At 40.1% G+C, this 25,767-nt stretch overlaps 1 protein-coding gene across 2 annotated transcripts in view; it reads left to right on the plus strand.

Annotated features, from left to right (window-relative positions):
- The window catches only part of bicc1b (BicC family RNA binding protein 1b), a 104,585-nt gene that overhangs the window by 525 nt on the left and 78,293 nt on the right, over positions 1-25,767 (plus strand). For both annotated transcript variants that reach the window (XM_051914062.1, XM_051914063.1), the window contains exon 2: positions 22,032-22,078. In XM_051914062.1, coding sequence (XP_051770022.1) covers positions 22,032-22,078 — 47 coding nt within the window. The remainder of the gene's footprint in view (positions 1-22,031; positions 22,079-25,767) is intronic.

Genomic DNA, 25,767 nt, shown 5'->3' on the forward strand with positions numbered 1-25,767 from the left:
ATAGTATGCTAGTTAAGGCTCCAGTTTTCATTTGCATAGAGTTTTCAGTTGTTTCAAAGAAAGTTTCTATAGACTACATTTGAAAATAGACATAGAAACTATGTCTTTATTGCGTATTTAAAGTATTGATTCTTCAAATTATTATTTGTTTAGTTTCTCGTTTTTCATCTTTTCCACAGCAGTCTTGAATATTGTTTTTGAAAACATGGGTTGAATATATATATATATATTTTCTTCTGATACGCCTTTTGAGTAGTTAGGTCACTTTAGTGTAAAACCCCAATTTTGATGTAGTTACTGAGAGGACTGTATATTCTAATATTCTAACAAGTAGGCCTACATTAACTGTGTGCGCAGTGAACAACTCAATCAATAGGGGGCAGTGTTAAAACATCTTTGCCTTTGTTAAAGTAATTGTAAAGTGACAATGTAGTTAACGGCTTCAAAAAAGTTAAGGATTAAATGAAATGCAGTTTTTGGACAATGAATTGTCATGTTTTGGCTCACAGTTCAGACAGCATGTGGCATTTGTTCAGATGATTGGCTGAAAAACTGTGGAATTCAGAACTGAGAAAAAGAAAATTGTATTGGCTTTAGTAGAGTCACAAAACATTCATAAATGCAACTTTTTCCATTAATCTGTTGCGGTTTGATTTTTAAACTAGTGGATTTATCCAGCAGTTTATAAAAATTGTCAAGAGCTTCTCATCCAACGGCTCTGTAGGGATGGTAAAGCGCTTTGATAGTCTCTGCTGTAATGCTTTGTCCATGTCGGGTCATGCTTTCCATGTTGTTTCATGGTTCTGAGTGAGTTTTGAAAGGGACATCATCATCCTCCTACACACACAGTCTCTAGGTTCAGTTCACCACAGCAATCCTTCCTGCTGAGGTCATTCAGCATCTCCTCACAGGATTTTACAGTGTATTTGATCAACCTGCTTGCTGCAGGAATGCCTTAAGGATTAGGATTCTTCTAGAAGACGCACAGAGAAGCTCATGTAAATTATGAGATTTATTTACCAAACCAAATGTTAGAAACTTAGCATTACTCAATTAGATTTAAGACGGGTCATAAAACTAGAGTTCATCAAACATGAAGTGACCTTGCGTTTCATATCCAGAACAATCATACTACAATCCACAGAAGTAGAAAGCACTTTTATTGTGAGAAAAAAAAAGAAAAAAAAAAGTTTTGTTTTTCTTTTAATTGACATTCTGGCATGTCTGATTATCTACGACTTTGCCAATGCATGAATACTTCATTGGCAGCTGTTACAAGATATAGTGTCATTTTGTTGAAGAAGGATGCAACGGTTGTTAATCGTAAGAACAGTTTTCAAATATTTTAAAGTTCCAACTTCAAGCTTCATGTTTAATAGCTGTGAACCGCTCATCTCTGCGTGTTTTCAGAAATGTTAACATCACAGGTGCGTGCTCCAAAAGCTCTTTCTCCATCAGATAGGCTATAATGAGAGCAGTTAAGCAACATTCAAGAATGCTTTTATGAATCTTATTGTACCTCTTGGATGGGAAGAACCATTCATCATTTCATTTTATAACTATTTTAGCTGGCTCAAGTGGACGAAATACACTGTCATCCTGGAATTCTCTATACTGGATCACATAAAGGAGGCTTGAACTTGTTTTCTGTCCCAGATATGTATTATTTTTTGTATTTGTGTAGATTATGTTGAGCAGGAATGCATCCATACCAGGATGACTCTGTTTAATGTTATGTTCACTGCACTACTGTGTCAAAATGATGTATGCTTCTATGCCTAAAGATCAGCACCAATTATAATGTAACATACAGTCTGTTGAAAGTCTATAGTGAGCTGCTTACGTAGGCAGCATTTTAATGCATCATATAGGCTCCCAACACTAAAGCTGTTCCAAAATGTGATTAGCTTAATTATTAGGAATGAAAGCTTGTTTTTCATCACAGAATAAAAAAATAAAAATGTAATTACGACTTTTTAATTACCATTCTTGAATGCTTCACATAAGAATCAATACAGAGTGTTTCAAAGAAAGGGTCAAACAGGATAGAAAATAGCCTATTACTTGTAAATTAGGATGTTTTGATGTATAAATCTTGCTAACATTATGGACATCAGAGAACATTATAACATTTTTTAAAAAATGTTCATGACCCCTTTAATAGCATTGTTTAATGCAATCTTTATTAGATTTAAAAATTAATATTAAAGGGATAGTTCACCCAAAAATGAAAATTATTCCATGATTTAGTCACCCTCAAGCCATCCTAGGTGTATATGACTATCTTCTTTCTGACAATCTGAGATATATTTAAAAATATCCTTAGTCCTCCAAGGTTTATAATGGTTGTGAATGGTAACCCAAATTCTGAAGACAAAAAATTTTAAAAAATTAATCCATACGACTCCAGGGGGTTAATAAAGGCCTTCTGAAGTGAATCGATGCATTTGTGTAAGACAAGCATCCTTATTTAAAACTTTACAAAGTAAAATAACGAGCTTCCTGCGCGACAGCCATACGCATTTGTTGTATGTCCAAAAAGCGTTAACTTCTGCAACATAGTACACGTTATTTTACTTTGTAAAGTTTTAAATAAGGATGCTTGTCTTACACAAACGCATCGATTCACTTCAGAAGGCCTTTATTAACCCACTGGAGTCGTATGGATTACTTTTTTTTTGGATGGATGCATTATTTTTGACTTCAAAACGCAGCCCCCCATTCACCACCATTGGAGGACTAAGGATATTTTAAAATATATCTCCAATTGTGTTCAACTGAAAGAAGATAGTCATATACACCTAGGATGGCTTGACGGTGAGTAAATCATTTTTGGGTGAACTATCCCTTTAATTTTTCAAACTATACATTACAATTTTATGATTCCGAAATGCACTTGCATTTAAATTGATTGATTTTAGTTTTTAGTGTTTTATATTTTATTTATTTGGACAAAATATTATTGAATTTTAATGTGTTCCATTTATCAGTGATGAATAACATGAAAATAATTGTTGTCCTATCGGTATTAGTCAGAATTTTAACATCGGTATTCCATAGTTGCCTTCTAAGATACTTTCCATTGAATGTTAAAGTGAGATTTTTGAAATTTGATTATTTTACTCAATATGCAATGTATGTGCAATTATTTTTATGATTATTAGAGTATCACTTTGTTATCTTATCAACGTGCTAATGCCAAACTCTATTGAAATCATTTGTGAATCAAGTTCCTTTGTGTGAGCAGCAGCCAATATAGTGTTCAGACTGTCACTTATGAGGTTCCATTAAGTCAGGATTCTGCTTTACACAGTCCCTTAGGCAAAATGTTAACCCACTAGATTTTCATAAAAAGAGCTATAAATGTTCATAATGTCATTGCTCATTGCTCAATTAGTCATTCGTAAACAGATAAATAGTAGCTCTGCAACTGAACTGAATTTGATTTCTTCTTTATAAATCAAGATATTTTGTCTCTGATTCTTGTGGATCCTGCTTTATTTACTCTGAGACCAAATACCAGAGGCTAATGGAAACAGACTGAGATGGACTCAGATTTGAGCGTCAAAGGCTGTGTTCACACTGTCAGTTTTTGGGATTGACAACTGCATATACTTACAGGTGTGAGTCTTGAAATGTCCCATTGAAACAGCAACTAACTTACAGTAGGGTCTCAAATACTGTCTGTGTATGAACGTGCAACGGGAGTCCAGCCCGAATTCTCTTACCAGAGTATTATCAAAGATGGCGACATCCATAAAACTGAAAAGTGTTATCACTTTTGATATGACAAGAGTCCAATTGAGAAGCTAGTTCACCCGTTAAATCTTCATTAACCGACAGCAGCTTTTATATCTGGGTGGAGAGCAGAGCATTTGAGTCACGTGTAGAACAAAAAAACTGATGGGAGCAGCTTCGGTGGTGAACAGTGACTGGATCTAAAACCTTCAGAAAGCCCACAGCAAATGGTAGACACGCATTCGTGCAGCGTCGAGCGGCTTTCTTGCACTGTATGACGTGGCAGACAAATAGTTGTCCAGTCCGGTTCCGTTCACACAGTGTAGGTTTTCAGAGAATACGATTGTGAGTCCTGAAAATTTACGGGTGTGAGTTTGGTAATAGAATGCGGTTGTCACTCCCATAAATAACCGAACTGTATGTGAACAGAACCGTATTAAGGACTGACAACCGTATTCTGCTTCTGTGTGAACGTGGCAGACGTGTTCAGGATATACTGCAGTGGTGATGTTGAAAGCCCTCTTCATGGGTCAAGTTAAGTGTCTAGCAGTCATTGACTGCGTATTTTGGAGATAATTGTTTATTTTTCCAATTTCTCGACTTTCTAGATAGTGTTTGTACAAATAAGGAGTAGTACTCTCTGTCCAGTCTACATCAAGGGCTTTGGGTTTTTCCAAATTTCCAAAGCCCAGATTGTTTTTCATTACGTGTCTTAGATGAGATGGAAACAGTTTCTCTTCCCAAATCTTGGCAGGGGATTTGCAAAAGTACCCTTGCAAAAGAAATTCCCAAACAAGTTTACACGACATCTCAATGTCTTTGATCACCGTAGGTCAGAGTCGGGCACCAAAGTGAACTAGCAGTCTGTTTAAGATTCCAAACAGGAAGGGATCAAATGGCTTGTTTAACAAGCATAACTCTTATCGCAGATGGGTTTGATCCATTCTGGGGAGCCCAAATAAAACATTGTTGCTGCCTGGTGATTTTGTAAAACACTTCAGTTTTTATAGCATGTTTATAATGTGGAAAATAGGTGAACTTTCTTCCACTGAAGAAAGCTGGTTTGGCTTTGGAGTTATTTTTCCCATTTAAAAAACTTCTGACTATTACTAAGACAATAATTTATTTACTAAGTATCATTGCTTACTAAATTACATAGAGTACATTCTGAAACTGCTTGTGTCTTAAAAGTGTACTTTGGCTAACTCTGTTCTGGGTATGTTTGTGCGCGTGCTTGGCCGAGGCCTGGTTAAAAAGTTCATCTTTTTGTTGTCTGTCGGATGAAAGTATAGAGACAGGAAGTGAGTTCGGTGAGGAATGTGCTTGGGGCTAACTGTCCTCTGGATCGAGGCCTAGGGAAACACTTTTCCCTGTAGCTTTCAGAGGGTAAACGTGGCATTCTCCCCAAGAACTACTGCTGAGGTGAATCGCCGTGGCCTTGTTTTTGAGTTCATAGCAGTATGGCGTTTTAAGCACATCGGACAGACAAAGCCTAGCAACTCAGTTGGCACGTAGCAAACGTAATACAATGCGAAAGGCCAATAAATGTTTGAAAGAATGGAAATCATTCTGTAAAAGGTGGTAGAATCGAGTATATTGGGACCATTCAGGAAACCCTGGCTTGTGTTGTTCGGGTCTGAGGGACCCTTGAGAGGTGGTGGGCGGAAGAGTCCCAGTGCTCACAGCACATAATTCACTGCAGCTGTTGGAGAGTCTCTGTTTTTAAAAAATGCTGGCGCGGACCAGAGACTTTGTTATGACAAGGAAAAGAACGAGCCATTACACTATAGCTACTAACTCAACTCATCTGAGTCGAAAACGAAATGGTTGTTTTTCAAAGCAATCAAACCTGTAAATGTGTTACATCTTAGATATGACATTGTCACATTTTGTTTATAGGCATGTCTTTTATGTTGCAGAGCAATTTTTTTTTTTTTTTTTTTTTTTTTGTCTTTTAAATTTGCTTTTTTGCCATTGGCATTGGCATCATATACATAAATAATCAGTAATTACATTTCATAGTTTGTGTTTAGGTGAACCTCTCAGTTCATTTAAAACACCTCAGTAGAATCCACCCAAGAGTTTCCTGGCGGAATGAGTAATGTCTCTGGCATTTTTTTTATTCACATCCTAACACACCTATTGCACTTAAGATCCATTATATTATGTGCAGTTTAAGGCAGAAGTTACAGTTGAATTATTTTTTGGTCTGTTCCAGGATTGCTGCATGCTTAGTGGCTGTGGTTTCCCAGATACCAGCTGCCTGCATATGTGGGAACTTTGCTCAAAGGGTCAATGACGTGGCGCTCCTTTTTTTTTTTTGTCTGGAAGTTGTTCAGAAATATATTAAACATGCAATATAGGCAATAATACAATTCCTCTATGATTTTTTTTTAATGTCTAAATTAAAATTCTTTTTTTTTTTTTTTTTCAGACATTACAGTAAAATGTGTATGTCATTGTGAGATCAAAATATAGAAAAAACTCATTAAAAAGACAGGAATTCTTAAAAACTGTAGTATTGTAAAATTAGTATAGTACTGCAGTAAGGCTGGGCGATTTTTTCTGATTTTTTACGCTTAATTCGAATTTAACGTTTTGCCTCGATTTTATTATTTTTGAAATCGAGAAATCGCGATTTTTAATAAGCAAGCGTTACAATTAGACATGCTGACAATACAGCAATGATAACCGTTAGGAGAAGAAAATGATCCGACCACATGATGGCGCCGGCGCGCCTGATTAACCGCTCTCATGTGACGCTCTATGAAAGTAGAACACATCACTGTACTTAAAGGGTTAATTCACCCAAAAATGAAAATAATGTCATTTATTACTCGCCCTCATATTCTAAGCTCCGAAGCAGTGTTTTGAAATCGGCCCATCACTATATTGTTGAAAAGTCGTTATTTTGTTTTTTTGGCGCACAAAAATATTCTCGGCGCTTTATAATATTAAGGTAGAACTACTGAACTCGCATGAACTGTTTTAAATATGCAAGAACTGCGCATGGCGACTGACCTCGCCCTCCGGGTGACGAAAGTCACAGCGCGTGCCCTGGGTCAGACGATGTCCACCCTGGTGGTCCAGGAACGACATCTCTGGCTGGACCTGGCTGAAATGAAGGACGCCGACAAAGTTCGCTTTCTCGACGCCCCCATTTCCCAGGCCGGCCTCTTCGGCGACACTGTCGAGGACTTTGCCCAGCAGTTCTCGGCAGTGCAGAAGCAGACGGAGGCCATAAAACACATCTTGCCCCGGCGTGATGTTGCCACCGTTCCGCCACGGGCTGGCCCCCAACCTGTTTGTCGCCGAGGGCGTCCCCCTGCGGCTGCACAGGCTCCTGGGAGATCGGAACCTTCCCATCCTCCCAGAGCCTCCTACAGGAAGGCGACGCAGCCCGCCCAGGCCGCTAAGCCCTCGAAAATGAAGCCTCCGAAGCGGTCCTGAGACGGGTGGCCCAGAGATGGAGGGGACTGCTCTGTCCCAAGAGATGGTGAAGGCACCGCTCCTTCCCCCGGGAGAGGGCTGGGTGGAGAATCCTGTGTTTCGTTTTATTTCTGTTCCGCCCTCCTTTTCAATAAAAGAGCAGTTTCCAAAATCTCTTGGCCATACAGGGTCTGTGCTGACAGTGTGCGACGCACTGCTTCCTCACTCTCGGCCACACCCTCCTTCGCCACGGGCAGGGGACACACAGCCTCCCCACGCCTCCCTGCCCCGTCCCCCAGGGGACACTCGGAGCCACGTGAGTGCACCCCACTCACTGCCTGTACCTCAGGACGCTCTGCCTCCAGGGTTGGGCCTCAGCTCTCCACGCTGCCCCTCCGCGGGTACTTCTGCTGTCCAGATGGTGCCACTCGTACGGAGCTTGGGGGCCTGGCTACGCCTCCCCAACCCGTCCCGTTGGCTCATTTGGACAGTCAGACTCGGCTATGCAATTCAATTCACCAGGCGTTCCCCCAGGTCCTGTACACCTCGGTGGCAGGCAAGGACGCTCCTGTCCTGTGGGCAGAAATTGCGGTCCTCTTGGCAACGGACCCTATAGAGCCTGTCCCTCCAGCCGAGATGAAGTCAGGGTTTTACAGCCCGTACTTCATAGTACCCAAGAAAAGCGGGGGGTTACGGCCAATCTTGGATTTGCGTGTCTTGAATCGGGCCCTTCACAAGCTCCCGTTCAAGATGCTCACGCTGAAACGCATCCTCACGTGCGTTCGCGCCCAGGATTGGTTTGCAGCGATCGACCTGAAGGACGCGTACTTTCATGTCTCGATCCTCCTTCGACACAGACCATTTCTACACTTTGCGTTCGAGGGTCGGGCATATCAGTACAAGGTCCTACCCTTCGGGCTGTCCCTGTCACCTCGTGGAAGGTGCCCTTGCCCCGCTCAGGGAAGTGGGTGTTCGCATACTCAACTATCTCGACGACTGGCTCATTCTGGCCCAGTCGCAAGATCAGTTGTGCGAACACGAGGACTTGGTGCTCTGGCACCTCAGCCAGTTGGGGCTTCGGGTCAGCTAGGAAAAGAACAAACTCTCCACCATGCAGAGTATCTCTTTTCTCAGTGTGGAGCTGGACTCGGTCAACATGATGGCGTGTCTCACCAACGAGCGCGCACAGTCAGTGCTGAACTGCCTGAATACGTTCTCACAGAAAACAGCTTTTATTGGAAAATTAAACAACATTTTATTAAACTTTGATAATTGCCTTATTCTTTTAAACTACTGAGAAGATAGTGATCAAACTACATTTTATAAAAATCACCTGTCAGCATGAGAGTCAAATTGGATGACTACAGGGACTCATCTCAAGATCACTCATTTAACAGTTAATCTATTCCCAAAATTATGAAAAAAAAAAAAGATCAGTCAAGAATAGAACATTTTTGAAAATATTAAAATCAAGATTGTCAGAATTAGAATGTGTAGTTTGTGCATAAAAAATGTCTTTCAAAACCAACACACTGAACGATGTTCACTAAGTTTTTCAATTGGATTGGCGTTTACTCTCTTTAGCATGCAGTGTGAAGTATTTTACTCAGTTTCCTGATTATTCTGATTAAATTTCAGCGAGTGAAGCACAAATTTATACTCCCGTGTGTTATGTATTGTGTACGTTATTGTCTCTGATGCATTCAAAACATCCAGTAGTGTGGGTTTTCCAGGAAATGTGTGTACTCGCTGGATCTCTTCTTGTAAATACTACAGTGTATTGTGCACTTTATTTTTTAACAGACAATGTTGTGATATTCAAATGATGTGGATTTGAAAACAGATGGATCATAAGGTAATAATTATTTATTTCTTTATTTAGTTCAAAATGCTTTTTGCTTAGTTTATCATACTTATTTTACGTGGCTTAAATAAATTACGTTACTCAGAGACTAACATGTTTGAAAATCAGGTTAGTTTTTTTACCAAGTGGTTTTGATGCACAAAGTTATTTTTTATTGTCTCTTATAACAAAAATATTTCATTTAAACCCATGCAAATGCAGATCCTGTTGTAAATAACAGTTAAAAATCACTTTTTAAAACTGTTGTTCCATTATTAGCCCTTGGCAGATTTTAACTGGCAGTTATGACATTTTGGTGAAAAATTAGGAGGTCAAAAGAGATTTTCAAAAAAGACACACATGCTTGGATGAATCGTTCACAATAGGATCTATAACATGCATTTTAAAAACAGATAGGGTGAATTTCCATTTCATTTCGTTCCACACCCGTAAGACTTTTGTTCATCTTCGGAACACAAATTAAGGTATTTTTGATGAATTCTGAGAGGTATATGACTTGTCCATAAACAGCAATATAATCAACACTTTCAAGGTACTAAAGACTTTGTTAAAACAGTCAATGTGACTGCATTGGTTCAACCTTAATTTTATGAAGCAACGAGAATACAAAAATAACAACTTTATTCAACAATATCTTCTCTTCTGTGTCATTCTCGTATGTTGTTTACATCCAGCGCTTCCAGGTTCTATGTCAGAATGCCGACTCATTATTGGCTGGCTCCTGTGTCAGCATCACACACATGTCGTGCTTCTCACGTGATCAGCTTTGGCCAATGCTGAGCAAGCATTCAGACGTAAACACGGAAGCCTTCACTGTGCTTACTGCAGCAACTGCATAAGGATAATGACAGGGAAGAGAAGAAATTGTTGAATAAAGTCATTATTTTTTTGTTTTGTTTTTGCGCACAAAAAGTATTCTCGTTGCTTCATAAAATTAAGGTTGAACCTGTCACGATCACCGTCTGTTCCTGTCAGTTCCTGGACTCCATTTCCCATAATCCTCCCTGCCAATCACATGCACACTCCACACCAATCACCTGTTGCCACATACAGTTTAGCACACTACCTGGACTATAAAAGACTCACACACACACCACCCGATTGCGAAGTCTTGATTTGCCCTGGTGATCAACTCTGAGCGTTTTCTTGTGGACTGTTTACTCTGTTTCTGTTGGACTGTTTATTCGTTGTGATTCTCTGCTGCCTGCCCTGATCCTTGCCTGCTTACTGGACTGTGTTTGTTTGCCGCCTGCCCTGATCTCTGCCTGCTTCCTGATACCGTTTGTCTGCCGCCTGCCTCGACCCTTGCCTGTCCCTGTTTATGTTCTTGCCTTTGCCCCTGTCTACCTGTGTATCTACTATTCTTAATAAAGCTGCAACTGGATCCCCGCTCTGCCGACCCATCATTACAGAAGACTTCGCCAACACAAGATCCAGCAGCTACCGTGAGTGTTCCTGTCTCAGCTAACATGAGTCCATCCGTCCAGTTAATGTGTCTCCGTCAAGGAGAGAGAACGGTAGAGGACTATGTCAAGGACTTTATTGAACTGGCACACTTAACCACCTTTGACACTGTATGCCTCATGATATTCTTTCGCGGGGGACTGTCTGATCCGCTCCGTTCCATCATGCCATTGCATGACCCTGATGGGACGCTAGAACAATATATAGATCTGGCATTACAGATGAGTGGCTCTAGCTTTACCGTGGGTGTCGCGGAGGAACGCGACACCTCATCCCCTCATGTAATGGCTGCCTCTACAGAGAGCATTCATAAAATGGCGGCCACAACATCATCACATCATGTCTCCGCTGATCTTCCAGAGCCAAGTCAAATCTCCGTTGACCGTCTAGAATCACGTCACGTCTCTGGATCTGTCCGGAAGCGGAGAGGGTTGCGTTCCAGTGTGGCTGATCCACCGCTGACTTCAGCACGAGCGGCTGGCATTCCTAAACCTCCGCCGGCCGCCTCGCACTCAAGCCCGCCGGCCGCCTCGCACTCAAGCCCGCCGGTTGCAACGCACTCAAAGCCGCCGGTTGCAACGCACTCAGGCTCGCCGGTTGCTACGCACTCAGGCTCGCCGGTTGCTACGCACTCAAGCTCGCCGGTTGCTACGCACTCAAACGCGCCGGTTGCTACGCACTCAAACTCTCTGGATGCTATGGACAAGATGGCCGCTTTGCCAGTGCCCACGGGCAAGATGGCCGCCCCGCCAGTGTCTGTGAACGTAGGGGTCGTTCCAGCCAGTGAGTCCGCTCCAGAGCCCGCTCCAGCCCGTGAGTCAGTCCCCGAGCAGCCCGCTGCCGTCCCCGAGCAGCCCGCTCTTCCTGATACGGCCACGGAGGCCGTCGCCGAGCTCCTTGCCCTGCCGGCGCCACCCGAGCTCCTTGCCCTGCCGGCGCCACCCGAGCTCCTTGCCCTGCCGGCGCCACCCGAGCTCCTTGCCCTGCCGGCGCCACCCGAGCTCCTTGCCCTGCCGGCGCCACCCGAGCTCCTTGCCCTGCCGGCGCCACCCGAGCTCCTTACCCACGAAACCGCCACGGCCTCCGTTGAATTCTCCAAGAACTTTTTTGGGGGGGGGCATATACCTGAGGGTGGGGAGCTTGCGGGTGGGGACCCTGCACGGCCGCGATCATCAGCGGCCTCCGAACTGCTTGAGCTTGCGGGTGGGGACCCTGCACGGCCGCGATCATCAGCGGCCTCCGAACTGCTTGAGCTTGCGAGTGGGGACCTTACACGACCACGGCCTTCAACTGCCTGTGAACTGCTGTGGCCGGCTACGGATCCTGACCTGCCGTGGTCGCCCAAGCCACCTGACCTGCCGTGGGCGCCCAAGCCACCTGACCTGCCGTGGTCGCCCAAGCCACCTGACCTGCCGTGGTCGCCCAAGCCACCTGACCTACCGTGGCCGCCTGAGCCACCTGACCTGCCGTGGTTGCCCGAGCTACCTGACCTGCCGTGGCCTCCCGACACTCCTGACCCGCCATGGCTGGCCGTGGCTCCTGACCCGCCATGGCTGGCCGTGGCTCCTGACCCGCCATGGCTGCCCGTGGCTCCTGACCCGCCATGGCTGCCCGTGGCTCCTGACCCGCCATGGCTGCCCGTGGCTCCTGACCCGCCATGGCTGCCCGTGGCACCTGACCCGCCATGGCTGCCCGTGGCACCTGACCCGCCATGGCTGCCCGTGGCACCTGACCCGCCATGGCTGCCCGTGGCACCTGACCCGCCATGGCTGCCCGTGGCACCTGACCCGCCATGGCTGCCTGAGTTCCTGGATCTGCATTGGAGACCCTGTTCCTGTCTACGTCTCCAATGCACCCACCCCCCCTCCCTATCTGTGCCATTTACGCCGCGAGGACGCGCCTTCCGGAAGGGGGCGTTATGTCACGATCACCGTCTGTTCCTGTCAGTTCCTGGACTCCATTTCCCATAATCCTCCCTGCCAATCACATGCACACTCCACACCAATCACCTGTTGCCACATACAGTTTAGCACACTACCTGGACTATAAAAGACTCACACACACACCACCCGATTGCGAAGTCTTGATTTGCCCCGGTGATCAACTCTGAGCGTTTTCTTGTGGACTGTTTACTCTGTTTCTGTTGGACTGTTTATTCGTTGTGATTCTCTGCTGCCTGCCCTGATCCTTGCCTGCTTACTGGACTGTGTTTGTTTGCCGCCTGCCCTGATCTCTGCCTGCTTCCTGATACCGTTTGTCTGCCGCCTGCCTCGACCCTTGCCTGTCCCTGTTTATGTTCTTGCCTTTGCCCCTGTCTACCTGTGTATCTACTATTCTTAATAAAGCTGCAACTGGATCCCCGCTCTGCCGACCCATCATTACAGAACCACTGCAGTCACGTCGACTGTTTTAACGATGTCTTTAGTACCTTTCTGGACCTTGAAAGTGTTGATTATATTGCTGTCTATGGATGAGTCAGATACCTCTCGGATTTCATCAAAAATATCTTAATTTGTGTTTCGAAGATGAACGAAGGTCTTACGGGTGTGGAACGAAATGAGGGTGAGTACGTAATGACAGAAATTTCATTTTTGGGTGAACTAACCATTTAAATCAGCATTTTTTTTTAATTCTATGATTTTTTTTTTAAAACTGCAAGAAAGTGACATAAATACAAATATTACATTTTGGTACGTATGTGCATTTTAAACTTAAAATTATTAATTATATGAGCCTTGAGCAGATAATCTACAGTATGTCTGCTTTTAAAGACTCTTAAATTGAACACGGCCATTGATGGATCTTAATCCCAGTAAACGGAGCCAAGAAAGGCAGCTGCTGATAATGGTTTCTCAATACACTGTTGAGTCCAACATTTGGCAGATAGTGCGTATGTTGATGGTATGTACCCTCCATCCACAGATAATCTGAAGAAAGCATGCATTCTTCTAGACTGACTCACACTCAGCTGGGACATGTGAACGATGTGCCACAATCTGCAGACAAACTGCAAGCTTTGTTTATCATTTTTAATGGTTTCCGTTTACTCTCTTCAAGGGTCAGAGACAAAGGATATCCGAGATGATGAAAGGAAAGATCTTTTAAAACTCTAGTTTAAAACTTCTGTGCCTGCCAAGTTCATGAAAGGGTAATCTTTGTAGTGAACTCATGTTGGTTTTTTCATACATTTTTGGGAACTGTTTATTCTATTTTAAAAAATAGGTTTGATTTAAGGCCTTTTGCTCATGTGCATGAGCAGAACGATTTTCTGTGTAAATAATTGATAAAACCATTCATACATATTGCATTATTACCGCAAATTCACTGCTTTTGTTTAATAAATACGGCCCAAATTACTCTAAAAATGTCATTAAAAATTACTTGTTCTTAATATATATATATATATATATATATATATATATATATATATATATATATATATATATATATATATATTTCATGAATAAAAGTATTTTTAAAAATCATGAATATTTGGGGGAATTATTACAATGGATATTTGAAAACCCGTACTCACTTGTTTTAAACGTTTAAAATATCTGAACAAATAAAAATCTTACTGACCTTAAAACACAACATGGCTTGGTTACACCTCACTGACTTGAATTTGACAGAAAAAAAAAAAAAAACTTTGTAAAATATACAGAAATATTATTTTGCAAATCAAAAATCTTTTTTAAAGTCCCCCTGCAGTCATCAGTTTTATCCCTTAAAACACCTCTTTGAAAATCAAAATGACATATTTAAACTTTTTTTTTCTTGTGACTCTACAATAAACAGTATACGTGGAACCATGAATATGCAAATCAGTCCCTGCCTCCACCCAATCACACCAGCTCAGACTACCTCATCTACTCTGTCAACTTTACTGTAGTAAACGCTACACAAGGCAAGTGAAAATATTGGTTTAATTCAGCCATATATGTTTGAACCAGGAACTGATTCAGAAGAAGAAAAGGAAGAGTGAGTTATACAGGCTTGTCTACAAGTCGATGTATCAGAATGGTAGTGCTTTTTATGTATTTTATGTATCGCTCTCTAACAGTAATTGATATGATTAGCCTTTGGCTTGACTACGTTATCAAACAGCTAAAAAAATGTGTTGGATTAAAACCACTCTGAACTGTGCATTTTTGTCCCCTGCTATCTTTTTTTACACCTCTGGCCGTTGGTACATCCTAACACTAATGTTTCACAAACCATGTTTCTGTTCGCCGTCTCAGAGTCAGACAGCTGCCTTCTAAAAATCAGTATCCTTAGAAATGCTTTGAACATCATAGAAAGTCAGTTAAGAAAGGCATATAGTTCATCATAACATTGTAATATACATCATACATAACTCACCTGCTATATTGCTATATGTACCTGATTTTTGAATTATTTGATTGTTCAGTCATGTTTGCATTGCTAGATATGAAATGTTTTTTGTGCAAATTGCATCATAGTGCTGTGATCTTGTGCGCTCATGGTCCCTAATGCAATGTAATGTGGGCTTTAAAATGTTTGTAAACTGTGATGCATTTAACTTGCCACTGTTTATGCATTCAAAGCCATCAAACCATCAGTATTCTGCTGTTTGCATTATGCAACATTTCCATGACATCAGTTTGAAAGTTCATGATATCCTAGCCAACAATTATGAGGTCAGCAAATCCAGTTGGAGCCTTGGACGCGGCAGCATCACACATCTGTGCGATTGTTTGTTGGTTTCCAGGCAACAGCAGGCCGTCGTTCCCGCAGAGGTCCACTGAACCAGCATAATGACATTTAATAGATACATTTTCCATCATAAGCAAGTTAAAGTGCACAAGTTAAAGATACGGTCCCTCTGAAGCAACCTTGTGTCAAGTGCCAGAATTATTAAAGAACTGAATGAGATCTCATTAATTCTCTGTTCATGGATAACTCCCATCTGTAATTGAACTTATAACCCTTTTGTTAGAAGGCCAGAGCCTTGGCCATTAAGATTCCACTGCATTAAGGTCAGGAGTACTAATAATATATAATATTGTTAACAGTTGTGACAGAGCAGGATTAAACTGCAGTATTTTTCCATTCAAGAATATACTTTAGACAGAAGCTTCACACTTAATTATTAAAATACTGCCATACTGATCTAAGCAAGGAGGTCTAATATACCTGGAGCTGTCCATTAGTATTCTCATTAATCTCAATTAATGACAGTAGCACTCTTGAAAGTTGACAATATGATGATGATGATGATGATATAATAAAGACATTATGGTTGCACAATATATGGGTTCCATATCAGTTGATATTAGAGATTTTTGTTTTATTTAGCATATTGCCTTATATTGGGTGTTTAATTGTGCATTTCTTCTATTGTTACATTTAGATGTCATCTATTTAGATGTCACTTTTGTGTGGAAAAAAAATTAAGGGACCAAGCACCACAAAGGAAGAATAAGGAGCTAAAAATCAAGGCAGCAAGCATCAGACCAGCTGAGGGGCTTTTTTTTTTTTCTGATTAAATTGGTGGACAGGAAGTTTGGCCGACTATGGCAAAATTGGTTCTCGACATGACCCAAAGAAACTATTGAGACCAGTTTCATTACAATGATGCTACTAGCATTTTTGAAATGTCATTATAATTCTTGACCACAAGGTGGCACAGCCCCAAAATGTTTTGAGTACATTCAGGGCATGGTGCTGATGACGCTTACCGAGTTTCATAATGATACGCCAATGCGTTCATAAATTATAGCATTTTACGACAAAATTCTGAATGGCCGATGCCCAAAATAGGCGATATTGGAAAATTGGTTATCATTCAACTCGGCACTACACCAAATCTAAAGAGACCAGTTTTGTGAGTTTTGGCCAAAACTTTCAGAAGTTATAAGCAAAAATAGCCATTTTTCGGATCTCCGGACCACTAGGTGGCACTACACAGAAACTGCAGGTATCCTCAGATCATGGTTATTATAACACACACCAAGTTTATTCTAAATACGCTAAAGCATTGTGGAGATATAGCTTCACGTGCATTTTGGCATGCTCTTTATCAAATTCATTTGCTTGTTATTCGAGAATTTGATGAATCTACTTGAATTCCATGTTTATGTGTCAGCATGGTCTGAAAATGATCTGTGCCGTGTTTTGTGAAAATCAGAGCAATAGTCTAGGAAGAGTTTGAAAAAGTTTTTTTTTTTTTTTTTTCTGAAAATTTAAAATGGCGAATAAAAATTTCATGACAGAAAATGACTTGGGTGCAATCAAATCACCAAGGAATCAGAGGAATTTTGTTTCTAGCCTTTACGGTTCAAATGTTATTTGCATAAACGCAAGTGCAAATTTGGGCACTAGAAGGATTGAGTTAGAAACTTCTGTGGTTAATGTTCAGACTATCTTTTATCAGTGTGCCAAATTTCACAACTTTTTACCATATGGTTCTATGGGCTGCCATAGACACAAGAGTGGAGGAAGAAGAAGAAGAAGAAGAAGAAGAAGAAGAAGAAGAAGAAGAAGAAGAACACTGACAGATACAATAGGTGCCTAAGCAACTTTAATCTTTAGCAAATCTCAAAGCGGATATTTTTTTCATTGTGTACATTATAATGTTGTGATTCCTAAATTCACTTGTAGTATTTAAAATGATTTTAGTTTATGTTTAATTTATGTGGAGAAAATAGTATAGAATTGTAGTATCAGCAATTTATTGGTTAACAGCCAATACATTTTTAATGAATTTTAATATCAGTGCATATAGAAAAAACACTGAATCAAAATATTGTTGTAGGGTCTCTACAATTTCAGATTCATCCTATGAATACAAATTCAATTTGCCTATAAAGTAGTGTTAAAGTCATGGCGAAAATGGCCGAGATTTACTAGGGGGACTGTAGTTAGGAACATATTTTTTTTATTTTTAAACCATGGATGCAGAAATTCCTACTATATTTATGTATGATTACATTATGTTCTCTGTAATGTAGAAACCCATTTATAAAAGCCTCCTCTCATGCCGGTGTAGCCTATCCAGACTCAATAACCTGGTGGCCTTCTTTGCTTACAGTGAGGTTAACCACTAACCTTGCATGAGAGGATGTTGGCAGCACTATATTCTTTAACTTTGCACTTTGCTCCAAAGGGAAGAAATCTAGTCACAAAGAAGACATTTGGGTCACTAATCTGCTTTGGGGAACTATTCCCTGAACACAGCCCATCTTGGATAAGAATGAATGTTTTATCTGTGCCAGCAATTCATAGATATGTTTTTTTATTCAATGTATGTGTCGATGGACAAAGTCTTGACATTTGTCTGTGGAGCTGAGCATTTTGTTGATTTATTCTTGTGTTCCATAAGGCCGTGGCTTTTGTTGGCACGTTGCGCTAAGCAATAAGACACTAAGTGCCAAGTAAAAATAATGTCAACTACAAAAAGATATGTCTTTGAAGCTTTTATACAGAAGTTGGCATGAAGAACAGCGAAGAGCAGTTGCTCGACCTCCCAAGTGTAGTTATAATGAATAATAAGTTAAATGTACCTTTCTGTGGCAATCTACTATAATCAACAAGAATGCCTGAAACCACATTATATGTGGTAAAATCACTGTAATGCATTGCCTTGCGTGGCTTATTGCTTTTATAATATGGCAACAACAGCAACAGAATAAAAGACACCAGTGTTCTGTAAATAGTTACTTTTATTTCTAGTATTTTGGCATAGTAATGTAAAAAGGATTTGTAGTCACAGATGTGCAATTATTGTCTATTTTACAATGGCTTCCAATGGTGCTTATCCTATTAACAATGTTTCAGCAATGTTTATGAATGACTATTGTAAAGTTGAAATACTTTAAAGTTCCCTTTTGATTGCGCGCTCGCTTTTCACTTTCGACTTTGAAATCGCATTCACATGTACTCACCTGTACAGGCCTTTATAGTACACCTTGTATAGTTTTTTAGTTATTAGTATGAATATGTTAGCCTTAAGGTTATGAATAAGCTGGTGTGTTCCAAAACAATGACAAAATTCGCATTTAGGAGATTCGCATTTAAAACTTACAGTCTCTCGCTTCCACTAAAATGGATCACAGATTTTCATGACATCACCGCAGACTTCAGCTTCTCATGAGATCTTCTGTCCAATCAAATGCTCTCTAGAATCTAAAGCGTCCCGTCCCCTACATTATAAATAGACGCTGAAGCTGCGGCTGAAATCACTTGTTCAGACATTTACTATTTTCTACATAGTGAATGGCAAATAGTGCACTATATAGGGGATAGGCAACGATTAAGACAGTGTAAATATGCTTTCCATTGAGGCGAATGACGTCTGGTTTCACATTAGTGTCACATGAACCGCAGAGCACACAGTCTGCTCCGGTCCAGAGACACAATAGCACAGAACGGATCATATCCTCAAGTCGGCACAGACCACAAAACATATTGGACCCTTTTGAATTCTGCACAGAATGCTATATTTTGAAGCGACATGGAGGAGGTTATGAGCAGAAATGGTTAAAGATTAGAAGGAAAGTTTTACCTAGCTTAACGGCTCTGGCTGAGCTGTGATATAAATGAAACGCTATTGGCTATTTTAAAAAAGGAGAGGAGCTGTTTGATATGTCCTGCCCTGTTTCAGTTGAAATTACGTCAACACATTGAATAATGCTGCATGTTCCAAGGCACTTCAGTGAGCCTTTAATTTGTGGGTACCAGGAAGGCACTATATATATCTGGGGTATTGAAATCACTTTTGAATGCATGCTTGCTTTTTACTTTTTCTTTCAAATTCGTGATCACGTATACTCTTATACTCACGTATACTGTACAGGGAGTGGCGGTACTGACTGCACATTTTACAAGATATTTGTCATTGATGCTCAGGATCTGCACCAAATGTAAAGTGGCTATACATTAAGCTACTAACATGTTTTAAAGTCATGTTTGAGGTTGTACTTTATTTTTTCATGGTCATTACCCTCTCGAAAACTTCCTACACTTTTTACTTACCAACATATCCTACTGCATGGACCAGCCATGATAACAGTCTGTCACTGCGTGACTTCACCAATTCTAATTTATTCAACCAAGGGCCAGATTTACTAAACTTACTAAACTTTACTAAACCAAATTAGCGTGAGAGCACAATTCCAAAAAAAAAAAAAAAACGTGGATGGGAGTATAAAGTTCTGCGCGTGATCTACTGACGACACACAAATTAAAGAAGACGCAGCCGGATCATTTCCATAATGACCAATGCAATCTATCAAATTAGCGTCTGGTTTAAGACATGCTTTTTTTGGGTGGTAAATAAAAGCGCAAATACCAGTAAAATGACTAGCGCGAACCTTAGTAAATCACCTTGTATGATTCATTTAAATACTTTCCTCCCATACATTTTGAGTCTGAAAGTGAAACTCCTACAAATGCATATGCAATAAGGTCAGTCGCAAAAATAACTGTCCACACCTTTTCAGCGCAAATTTTTCACTGCGTGTCTTTAGTAAATCCTGACAGTATTTTTTTAAGGCCAAAAGAGGGTTTGCGCTAGTGCAAACTGTTAGTAAATCTGGCCCCAAGCCTCATCTCATCGACTAACGTTTAGTTGACTATTAGAAGGCAACCCTACGAAAATTGAAAGTAAACATCTTCAGTTACTTACATAACCTTGGTTCCCTAAAATAAGGAAACAATCATGGCATGTGTTGCTGTGCTACTTTGCTCAGAGACTTCAGTCGAAAGAGATTTCGAGAAAATGTCGAGCCTGCCTCTGTTTCAGGCGATGAACGTCATTGGACAGTGCACTTACGCTGGCGTGATTCAGTAAGGCTTCAGTATTTTCGGAGAAAGGTGGTTTCCCCAATAGTGTCAGCTATTGTCGTAATGTCTCGTTCCCATATCTCAGCGAACCGAAGTTATGTGAGTAACCAGGGGATGTTTTCATTTACCCAAAAGTAATGGTTTTCTGTAATTTAAATTTGGGCAACTGAACTCTTTATGTTGTTCAGGGTATCATGTTCTCAGGTGATAAATCAAACCAGGCGTATGTAGAGTTCTTCATCACTGAACCACCTCTCGATATTTCAACATTACGTCCACATTACCTGTTGTAGCTTATCCACGTTGTGTACACGGAATAGACGCTGACACAGTCAAAACACCTTATTGGAGAAGCACTAATTAAGCGTCTCTGCTCTGGTCAATGATTTCGGCCCTCCAGAATGATTTTGTCTGAAACAGAATTTTGTTTCCTGCCAAAAATGTTGGTGTATCACTAACATGATTTTGTGATAAAAAACCAACTAGCACTGTAGCAGTCTGATTGAACCTTGTGATCTCCACAAGTGTTTTCCAGTGCTGTGTGCTATATGCATCAAATGCTGAGAAAACAAACCGTGGGCATCCATGAGTGTGAGGCTGAGACCACCCTTGTTATTGGCACATGGTGGTCACACATCAAATGTTTTGAGCAACATGGAGTAAAATGGTCAAAGTCTGTTCATAATTTTTGAGAAGGTTATGGTGTTTATGAATAGTTTCCTGAGGCCTTTCCACAGTCTCATAAATCCATTAGATCCTGTTTTGGTTTGTTCCTTGGCCAATCACAGAAAAATGAGTAATTCTGTTTTCTCTCTGAATGTAGTTAACTCTGTAGAGTTCAGTTTGTTCTCAGGGCTTCCAGAGCTTCCTCCACTGCCTCTGGATAGCATATCTTAGCGGTAAAGCAGGGCTGATTCAGCCGGTGCCTGTGGTTTGAGCAATTTTCAGTCAATCTGCTCTGAAAAACTCCCCTGTAATTCATTGGATATAAATAAACACGTCACATTTGTCTGGATTACAGTAGACACACATTTTAAAGCTTGGCCCAACAAGATTATGCTTGCATCTCACAATGTAGGTCATGTTTCTGATCCAGAGAAATATGAACTGAAAAAGTTCTAGACGTCCATCAGCTGCTGCATTTTGTGGTTTCAATGTCTTTAAACAACATCCAAATTTGCTGATGAACAAGTCTGCATTTTATTGTTTAATTTAAATCAAATGTTCTTGGCAAACATCTCAAACCGAACAAGCATGTCAGTTTCTCTGTCTCATGTGGATTAAATTTACATTTTTACATTCAACGGACGATTTTATACAAAACAACTTACTGTGAATTCACTGCATGCATTTTGATCGGTGTTTGGGGGATTGAATCCGTGACTTTGCCGTTGCTAGTGCCATGATCTACAAGATGAGCTATAGGAAGCCTTAGATGGGGTTCGAACACAGAACACACTTCATTTAAACCTAGTATTACGCATCACAAAGTTTAGTACAATCCTGCATAAACCTTTAGAAAGTAGTAATGCATTGATTTTTCTACAGAGGTGACTTGCTGCAAATGGACAGGAAAATGACCCCCGCCCTGCCTAAATTGCACAGACATTTTTCCACCCAAGGCCATGTGGAAGAATGTGTTGATATGAATTGCTGATTTTGTTAATACGCCAACATAAGTGATTCCTGATGTTACGCTTTTTCTGAAATGTCCCATTCTTCTCCGCAGCTGCCACGGAGGGGCGAGTCAACGGAGGTGAGGACTTCTTTCAAAAGGTAAAGAAAACCACATTGCTTTGGCAGCCTCATGCAGTGGTAGAAAATAGGTTAGCATCATGTTGCATGTGTAATTATTTCTGCTGAAGGACAAACTGCAATCAGTGCTGCACGACACAGCAGTGCAACAGTTTTGCGGTACTCAAGCCTCAAAATACTACTACTGCGGTAATAGAATAAATGCGGTGCTACATAACTACCGTTGTATGCACAGTGTGTATTTGCTCTGCCAAATTTGAATCAAAATAGAAGTTGTATGTATTCAGTAACATAAAGAGGCTCGCTTGATTTTTTTGTTATGGCTTAGCAAACCAATCTTAAGAGGAGATGACAGCACTTTATAGGTCTAATTGAAAATGAGCATATTTAGAAAACACGTCTTAATTCAGTTTTCTATGAAAATGTCTTAATATTTTTAATATACAAGATTTTCATTAAAAAAGCAGTAGGAAACATGTTGTATTGTGAATATAGTCACTCCACTCTGCATTGTACCTAACAATCTTTAAAGGATTAGTCCACTTTCAAATAAAATTTTCCTGATAATTTACTCACCCCCATGTCATCCAAGATGTTCATGTCTTTCTTTCTTCGGTCAAAAAGAAATTAAGGTTTTTGATGAAAACATTCCAGGATTATTCTCTTTATAGTGGACTTCAATGGCCTCCAAACGTTTGAGGGTCAAAATTACAGTTTCAGTGCAGCTTCAAAGGGCTTTAAACGATACCAGACGAGGAATAAGGGTCTTATCTAGCGAAACGATAGGTTATTTTCTAAAAAAATACAAATGTGTGTGCTTTGTAAAAGCAAATGATCGCCTTGCAAGTGCTTCCGCTTTCCGTATTCTTCAAAAAGCTTACGCTGTATGTCCTACGCCTTCCTTATTCAACTTACGGAAGGAACGCGACGCCAGTTCCATTTTTTCCGTAAGTAGAATAGGGTAGGCGTAGGACATAAGCGTAAGCTTTTTGAAGAATACGGAAAGCAGAATGGTGGAAGCACTTGCAAGGCAATCATTTGTGTTTATAAAGCATATACAGTTGTATTTTTTTTAAGAAAATGACCGATCATTTCGCTAGATAAGACCCTTATTCCTCGTCTGGTATCGTTTAAAGCCCTTTGAAGCTGCACTGAAACTGTAATTATGACCTTCAACCGTTTGGAGACCATTGAAGTCCACTATAAGGAGAATAATCCTGGAATATTTTCATCTAAAACCTTCATTTCTTTTTGACTGAAGAAAGAATGATATGAACATCTTGGATGAAATGGGGGTGAGTAAATTATCAGGAAATTTTCATTCAGAAGTGAACTAATCCTTTAAAGAGAGTTCATACCAAACCTGTATGACTTTCTATCCGTTCTTCAGAAGACCAAAGGAAAGAATTTAATGAATGTCAAAATTGGGTGAATTCAGGCAATGGCAGTACAATGTGACACATTTATATGCTTAATGAAGCACCAAGTCTCATTTTTGGTGAGATACAACTTAATAATCAAGAAACTGTACAATACACTTGTGGAATATTAAGTAAAAAATATTAGAAATTAGAAAAATATTAGAATGATTTCTGAAGGATCATGTGACACTGAAGACTGGAGTAATGATGCTGAAAATTCAGCTTTACCATCACAGGAATAAATTACATTATAAAATATATTAAAATAGAAAACAGTTTTTTTAACATTGTAATAATATTTCACAATATTACAGTTTTTACTGTATTTTTGATCTATTAAATGCAGCTCTGGTGAGCAGAAGAGACTTCTTTCAAAAACATTAAAAAATTATACCAACCCCACACTTTTTTGAATGATAGTGTACCTTGATGCTAGATTATCACCTTATTGAATATTAGAATAAAATATTTTTAGAAAAATATTAGAAATTAATAAGAATATTAGAATGACTTCTGAAAGGTCATGTGACACTGAAGACTGGAGTAATGAAGCTGAAAATGTAGCTTTGAGATCACAGGAATAAATTACATTATAAAATATATTAAAATAGAAAACAGTTACTTTACATCGTAATAATATTTCTCAGTATTACAGTTTTTACTGTATTTTTGATCAATTAAATGCAGCTCTGGTGAGCATAAGAGACTTCTTTCAAAAACATAAAAAAAATTATACCAACCCCACACTTTTGAATGATAGTGTACCATGATGCTTAATTATCACCTTAGTGAATAATCTTTTTTGAAAAATATTAGAAATTCGTAAAATATTAGAATGACTTCTGAAGGATCATGTGACACTGAAGACCGGAGTAATGAAGCTGAAAATTCAGCTTTGACATCACAGGAATAAATTACATTATAAAATATATTGAAATAGAAAACAGTTACTTTACATTGTAATAATATTTCACAGTATTACTGTTTTTACTGTATTTTTAATCATTTAAATGTAGCTCTGGTGAGCATAAGAGACTTCTATCAAAAAGATTATAAAATACAGACCTTAAGCTTTTGAACGGTACTTTATTGCTTAATTATCACCATATTGAATATTAGAATAATATTATTAATCCAACACAGCATGAGTGATATATGTGATACTTTAGCTGGCAATGGTAAACTCTGCCTGTTAGAAAATCTGGATCCTAAAATGACAAAATAATTGAATTCAAATTGATCTCTGCAAAAGTGTATAGGAAGTCCATGCAAAAGTTTGAAGTGTGTGATAAATCACCTTTACCTCGAGAGCTTAGTCAGTGACTCGTGACACAACACCTTTCGCCGAAGGATACTCAAAACAGGTCTCCCGTCCGTTTATGGCCACGCCAAAACAAGCACACTTTGCGTATTTGGATTCAGCAAGGTAGAGTGGCCTTTAGGGCAAACACTTGCTGGTCTAATTGGCAGGCTGTGAATAAATACAGGCTGGAGAAACCAGACAGCTCAGGACAGGAATGAGACTCAGCACCTGAATCGAAGCATGCTGGCCTTCAAAATAAACTCTCGCAGGCAAGTCGATATTACTAAGAAATCCGGCACATGTCAAAGTTTCATTTGTGTTAACCTGAAAAGTGTGTGAAAATAATCAGACCCAGTTAAGAGGGCTTGGAAACGGCCGGTTCTGGAAGATACGGCTGGCTGCACCGTAAGCCTCGGGCTGCCTCATATTTGGGAAGTCGCAGCTGATGCAAAGCTTCAGAAACGCCAATTCCTGCTTTTCAAATAAACATAACCTACCATATCACGAACAGCATTTTAGCAATGGCTGTGTCCCAAATGGCAGCCTAAATGTGGATTTGCGGTCTCATGGACCTTGCTCGCGTGCGTCCGTGAAGTCCATTCCACCGTAGGCTGTCATCATGCCAAACAGGAAAACCTATCAACTCACTAGTCCGCTTTCACAGCCTTGTTGCATTTATAATCACGCTTGTCCAAACTACTCCAACTTTTAAACTTTCAGGGAAAATGTTTTTTACTTAAAAAGTTGTTGGAATCTTAATTGTGGTGACGTTGAAGTCATGCGACCTCGGTGTAGTTCGTTTATTGCCTATGTTTAGCTTTTTACTTCTGTCGGTTGTATTTGGCTTCAAAATTCATAGAACTTATGTACGTTTGCGAAGATTATCATGTTTTATCATTTTGTTGCTTACAGAGCTGATTTTCTGCAATAATCCAAAAGCCAATGGAAAAAATACTATTGGTTTTTTTTTTGTTTTTGTTTTTTGT

Source organism: Ctenopharyngodon idella, chromosome 12 (assembly GCF_019924925.1).
Source record: "Ctenopharyngodon idella isolate HZGC_01 chromosome 12, HZGC01, whole genome shotgun sequence".
NCBI lineage: Eukaryota > Metazoa > Chordata > Actinopteri > Cypriniformes > Xenocyprididae > Ctenopharyngodon > Ctenopharyngodon idella.